This window comes from Perca fluviatilis, chromosome 8, assembly GCF_010015445.1.
Source record: "Perca fluviatilis chromosome 8, GENO_Pfluv_1.0, whole genome shotgun sequence".
Taxonomy (NCBI): Eukaryota; Metazoa; Chordata; class Actinopteri; order Perciformes; family Percidae; genus Perca; species Perca fluviatilis.
The window spans coordinates 18792329-18798576 of NC_053119.1; the positions used below are offsets into that span (position 1 = coordinate 18792329).

Here is a 6248-nt window from a genome sequence, read left to right on the forward strand (position 1 = left end):
TTTCCTCAACTATTTTTTGGTGGGACGGGTCGGTTCTCTCTGCATTTGCCTTATATAATATGATTTATAATTATTTGTAGTTATGTGTACAGACAGTTTCCTTGTATAATAAAATCAAATAGTAAATCATTTCAAGGTTTTTTATTGAAAAACAAAAGAAACAACCTATAATTCTTAATATTCATTAGAGTACACTCATGGAGACAATGCTAAGAAGAAGAGTTGAAGAATATACTCATTTGGGGTCTTGTTGAGGTTCAGAAGTACTGAAATGTTATGTTATTTTCTCAAGGTGTTTTTTGCGTTACAAGTAGGTTAATAGGTTCTACAAAAGCTTAACAGAAAGTAGAGATTAACTCGGTGTTTGCGACAAATACTTCTCAATTGTGTGTAGGGTACCAGCTGACTGTAAGCACTTTGTGTTCCATTAATGCATGAATTGTGCTATATAAATAAAGTGTATTATTATAAATGCAATTCAGATGTAACATAGATCAGTGCTTGTTATGTGTGAAATATTTTGAATGCCACATGTGATCTTGTCACACCTTCTTTTCTCAGTCCTGCTCCCTCCCTCCTGCCGCCTTGTTCACCCCACCGTCTACCAAAACACCTAGCAGGTCTCCTTCAGCCAATGAGATTCCTGAATCATTGGGTGAGTGTTGCTGATTGGTTTCTTGCTGCGATGATGCTGAAGTGGAAACTGTGTTCATGTTGTTGCTCAGCCCGCCGTTGGTGCCCCCGTTGCTTGCCCTCATGTTGGTGCTGAAGTTCCCATGGTTACTAAAATTAGTGTGACTTGTACCGTTGCAGAGACTTCCCATCGTGCCAGCACTGTTGGTGCTTGTTGCATTAATGCTGCCAGAGCTGCTGTTGGGATTACTGGGATTTGCTGCCGCTGTGCGAGAGGGAGGAGTGAACGAGAACACCCTTTCTCCTCCGCTTCCTACCACCCTAGCACTTAGGGGTCCGGGCTGGCTGTCAGCTGAGGGAAGGGTGTCCAGATTAAGACGGGGAGGTGGAGGGCGGCGGGACAGCAGGCCATGTCCAGGTCTCAGTTTGGATATTGGACAGAGTTCAGGTGGTGGGTCAGGGAAGGAAAAGGTAGTGGCACTCGAAACCTCGCCATCCGCACTCAGCCAGGGGAAAGCAGAGGACGGCGGTGGGGGGATGTGGTTAGGGGTGTCGGGAGGCAGCAGCTGTGAGCCCACTATTGGTGGAGCGAGGGAGCTGCAGCTGCGGTCCCACTCATTCTGAGTTCGCCGGGCAGGTCGAGGGCGGGGCATCGTAGGGGGCACGCAGTGGATGGGTGTTTGTGGACAGCTGTAGAAACCCGGTCTCTCATACAAGGGCATGGTGGAGAAGGCATAGTCTGGATCTCGCTCGTGGTTCAAAGGCTGGCGGCCTTGACTCGGAGTTAATGTCCCTTCTGGGTGCAGGTAAAGAGGGAAGCGGCTTTGTGGAGCTCCAGGGCGGCGGCGCAGCAGAGAGACCCGGGAGGAGCGAGGAAAGTTAGGGGACTGGACACCGAGGAGACGACCCAGCCCTCCGAGCAGCGGGGTGGAGTAGTTGGCTTCCTCATGTTCCTTGATCTGCTCCAGATTGGACTGAAACTCCATCTCATCCTTTGGAACACTAGTTTAGATTAAATATGTGGTTGGTTAGGGGAGTATTTTTCAGTGTTTAAGAATTGTCTGTCAGAAAATAAAAACATTACTGAACCTGATATCCAGGGCTGATCCCATAAAGGAGGGTTTGCGGTGTTCAGCACTGGCAGCAGTGTAGGGAGGCTGAGGTTCAGACTCATTCCAGTACATATCCCTCTCAACCAGCGGCAGGCTGTCGTACATCTCATCCACAGACAACAAGGACACCTGGGAAACAACAGAAACCACAGCAAGTAAAACAAGACGGCCTCTGTCTGCGGCTGATGGAAAAAGTGGCAAATAGTTTGAATCCAAACCTGTAAATTGCGATCGACGAGCCAGTTGGTTTCAAAGTCATCATCATCTTCACCAAAAGGATTAATGAGTTGCTCAGCCACCTGAGACCACAAGCAGAAAAGACCACAATACAGCTCAGTAGGACAAATGAGTAACATTTGCGGTGCAGCATGAGTTTAACTAGATCATAAAATGAATCGGCTGTTCTCACCTTCAGCCAACCAACATAGAAGAAAAACTGCAGCAGGGTGAAAACAGGCAGGTAGAAGTCCAGATCGTGACCAGGGTAACCCTGAGCTGGATCCAAGAACTGACGACCAATCAGACAAGCCAGGAAGAAGCTGTAGACCGCCACTGTTGCCACCTAATTAAATAAATTAGTCAGGTGTGTTTCACGACTAAGTCTCTTGTCAAGCATCGCTTCTTGTTTTTGTTGTTGATTTCATCGTGTTTTGCTAGGTCAAAGTGCTAATTTTGATCAAACTAAGGTTAATCATTTTTGGTACATGATTTATGATGATTATTCTAATGCACAAAATCACATTCTTTATAGCCCACCAGCAGCTTAATATTAGCTCTGCATCATTGTCATTAGCACTGTTATCACTTTTTTGACACATCATTGCACATTTATCACTAAAGGAAAACTATTAAATCTATTTGTTCGACCGTCATGCATCTACTATATTTTAGTTACAGCAAAGTATATCAACAAAACCTGAGTATAGACAAGAGGCAGGCTGATCCAGTCGTAACCATACAGCTTCATACACTTTGCCCGTAAACTATTCAACTCCTGAACAGAGAAGTAAAAGCAGGACAGGCAAAAAAAAAAAACATTTTTAGAAAATGTTTCAGACCTAAAATTGCCACAACGTAAAGATGTCCAGGCTCTTTTGGCCTGCAGATATATGCACATGAAGACCTACAGTGAGAATGGCTGTGAGTGCCACGTCATTGTTGATGCGACCCTCAGTCCGAGCCCTCAGAGCCAGGCTGACGAACCACATGCAGGGAACCCAGAACTTGTTGTGAGGAGAGCGCAAGTCCTCCAGGTGCCTCAGCTCCTCTGACGTCATCAAACCTGAGAGGCACAAACATGGAAATGAAGAAATGACACAAAGAGAGAAAGCATTTAAGATGTCTCCATGTCTTTTTTTTTTAAGATAATTTGGGTTTTTTTATTGACAGCTTGAATACAAGAAAGGGGAGAGAGAGGGGACGACATGCAGCAAAGGGCCGCTGCCAAGGACTCAGCCTACATGGGGCACACACTCTAGCCTACTTGGCGAGCTTGAGGTCGCCCCTGTTTCCATGTGTGTAGTTCTCTGGGGTTGGGTATTGTTCAAACATTATTGATACCAATAACGTGACTTCAATATTGGTTCCTGTGATGCACATTAGCCTACTGCACTGCAAGACTGCCAGCACCAACAACAGGGAGTTTTGGTGTTTTCATCCCAACGTCGTAGGCTACCTGCATGCACCACGTGCTCCATGGTGGGAAACCTCTTGTAGACGGCTGTGCTGACAGAGCGGTAGATGAGCACACCAGAGAGGTTGGCGTATCGCATCAGAGTTCGTCGGGTCAGCCTGGAGGCCTCGTCAGCTCCACGAACATGACCACCCACTAATGCTGCCAAGCGATCCGGCCAGGGGACATTCTCAAACTGGCCCCACCAACGGGACACGACCAAGGTGACATAGAAACCTGACGAAAAATTTGAAGAATTAGATGCTAACTTCCTGGGACGGTTTCCATGTTTCCATTAGCCTACCCTTGAAATCTTAAAAGTGATAAAACAATCAGCCTCAACTCACCCAACACAAACGACACCGGGATGAGCTCTGCATAGCGGTCACAGTATATTGACAGCTTCTCAAACAGCCTTTTCTGGTCATCATTTAACACAAACCTGGTGAAGGAAACATCCCATCAGCTCCTTAAATGGACTCAATATATAACATTCACTGGAATTGTACCTTGTACTATTTCATGTGACAAATTAAATTAATTGAAATAGATTGACTATAAGACAGGGAGGTGAGCCCTGTGACACGTTCTGGTCTAACATAACTTTTGATGAGATGGCAGCATATTGCTTCAACCATGACACACAAATATTTCTTCAGTGTCTTGTTATAAAGCTGTTATAACAAGATATTTTTCATGTTATTGTAACATTTTACATGGCACTTTTCTTGACTAGCAACTCATCTTATCTAGTTATATCACAAAAAGTTCCTGTTATCACACTAAATCAACGTATCTCTAGAACAAGACACATGTATTGCTAACATACCTTGTCTCATTAAAATAAGTATTTTTTTCTGTTAAAACATAAGTTGGTATGTTGTAATAACCAGAAAAGTCATAGAGTTAGAACATGAAAAGGATCCAAAATTAAAATGAGATAATTAAAAACTTATGAGAAACTGAGCAAATGTTTGTTTCGTCATGGTGGCAGAAATAAGCTGCTTTAAGAATTATCTTCTTAAACCTGGTGTTTACAAAGTTTTTCCTTAAATAAATACAGAAGTATGTACTGACCCCCATTTAAGAATGTTTGTCCAGTAGGAGTCCACTTTAAGTACATTTTACCTCCTGTGTAGATAACAGCAATTTGTATATTTAAATGTGTCCTGATACTATAGTTATTTTTATATGCTTTATTGTCAAAATTTCTAGTAACAAAAATGAAAATTAATTTTACTATCCCTAAACTATCAACCCCTGAAAGCTCCTAAAAGGCCTCCAGTGGTCCCCAGATCCCAGCTGTAAAACATCCTACGTTTGTTGAGCAAATTAATATTGTTAAATAATGTTTCTACTGGAGCTAATAAATCGGCCCAGGCCTGATACTCATTATCAAAGATATATCGTTATCGGCGTATATATGTTGGCTGATAAGTAACACGAAACTGCAATACACAAATAGCAAATAAATATGTGAGATCATTTAGATAAAGAGTCTCTGTTAAATAGTTTATCCACCAGAGAGCACTGACACATTGCTGGAGAATATCCTTCTTAGTAGGCCTACATATTCTGGGCCCAATTCTTTAATTTACTAAATTTAAATGATACATAAAATGTTTAGGTAAAAAATTAACATCAGAAGATATATTGTTATCAGATTTTTTTTTTTAACTCAAATATCTGTATTGGCCTCAAAAGTGCTGTTATGTGTCAGGCTATAGATACTCTATCTGCAGAGTGGAGGACATGAAAGATTATTATTGGAGTTCACAGTGTTTTCTCTCAGAGAGTACCTATAAACAATACTGAAGAAGTAGTAGAGAAGAGTGAAGATGATGAGCTCTCTGTAGAGCAGTTTATAGATGCTGCCCTTCCATCGCAGAAGCAGGTGAAAGAAAGTCCCGAGACCTGCATCAGCAACCCTGCGAGAGTACGTTACTGTCATTGCTGCTGCTGCTGTTTGCTGGCCAACTTGCTGGCTGATTTTGGCGTGACATGAAGGAAACCAGTGTGGTGTTTTGTCTGAGCTCAACGTCAGCGATCAGCCTGGATCTCATAAGGCCAGTCAGGTCACAGATCTAAAATGATAAAGTAAAACAGCAGTCTATTAGCAGTTATTTCATATATGTTCTCTACTTGCATACGTTTGGATTTACAAAAGCAACTGAAACTGTTTTATTTTCATTTTGTAAATGTTTAATCGTTCAAAAATAATATTTCCCTCATTTTATAGATCTTAAAAACACTACTACATCTGAAGAGATGTTCACAGGGCTACAACAGGCAAGTACAATGATGGTCTCAAACACAAGGCTGTGAAGTTGATGACACTTACCACACAAATGAAAACGTCTGGCCATCGTACTCACTGTTGCTCGAGATGTGTGGCGGCAGCGTCTCTTGGAATGATGTTGGAGAAAGGGAAGCAGGAAAGAAAAAGAGAGCAATGGACTCCTACACCTCCGGTCACTTGATGTGTTAATCTGTTTCAGCAACAAAGCTGCATTGTGAGGCCGGGTCCTGTTAATCTGAACAAATCTGAGGACAGCAGAGCACCCACACTGCCCCAAATAGGTTGGTTAAAGGCAGTGCTGAGTAGCTGTGTTCAGATTTTGGAAATATGACTCTTAAGAAACCATCTTCGAAGTTTAACAGTTATTCCTCTCTGCCGCTTGCTGAATCACAAACACGTTTTCATTTCATGATTTCATTAAATAGAATAAAGGGAACATTGATTGTTTTCTGTGTGAAGCCTCATTCAGTATTTACTCATGGAAAACTCTTGATCAGGTGAGACTGTGTGTTCTCCCCCCCTCTGCTGGAAG

At 42.7% G+C, this 6248-nt stretch overlaps 1 protein-coding gene across 1 annotated transcript; it reads right to left on the reverse strand.

Annotated features, from left to right (window-relative positions):
- Window positions 1-126: 126 nt before the first annotated feature.
- Window positions 127-5925, reverse strand: best1 (bestrophin 1). The gene is made up of 10 exons (XM_039808817.1): window positions 5759-5925; window positions 5217-5501; window positions 3765-3859; window positions 3421-3654; window positions 2873-3027; window positions 2662-2739; window positions 2155-2307; window positions 1964-2044; window positions 1723-1874; window positions 127-1635 (listed from the first exon to the last, which is right to left on the reverse strand). Exons 2-10 carry the CDS (start codon window positions 5366-5368, stop codon window positions 558-560), a joined length of 2178 nt encoding a protein of 725 aa, XP_039664751.1. The 5' UTR covers window positions 5369-5501; window positions 5759-5925; the 3' UTR covers window positions 127-557.
- Between the last annotated feature and the right edge of the window lie 323 nt (window positions 5926-6248).

What these genes read in the sequence shown, in the direction of transcription:
- best1 (XM_039808817.1), bottom strand. Translation starts at nt 5,368, where the DNA reads ATGACAGTAACGTACTCTCGCAGGGTTGCTGATGCAGGTCTCGGGACT. An exon ending in TTCTTCAGTATTGTTTATAG is followed by an intron (nt 3,860 to 5,216) that starts GTACTCTCTGAG and finishes TTCCTTCACCAG; the next exon opens with GTTTGTGTTAAATGATGACC. An exon ending in CCCGGTGTCGTTTGTGTTGG is followed by an intron (nt 3,655 to 3,764) that starts GTGAGTTGAGGC and finishes ATTTTTCGTCAG; the next exon opens with GTTTCTATGTCACCTTGGTC.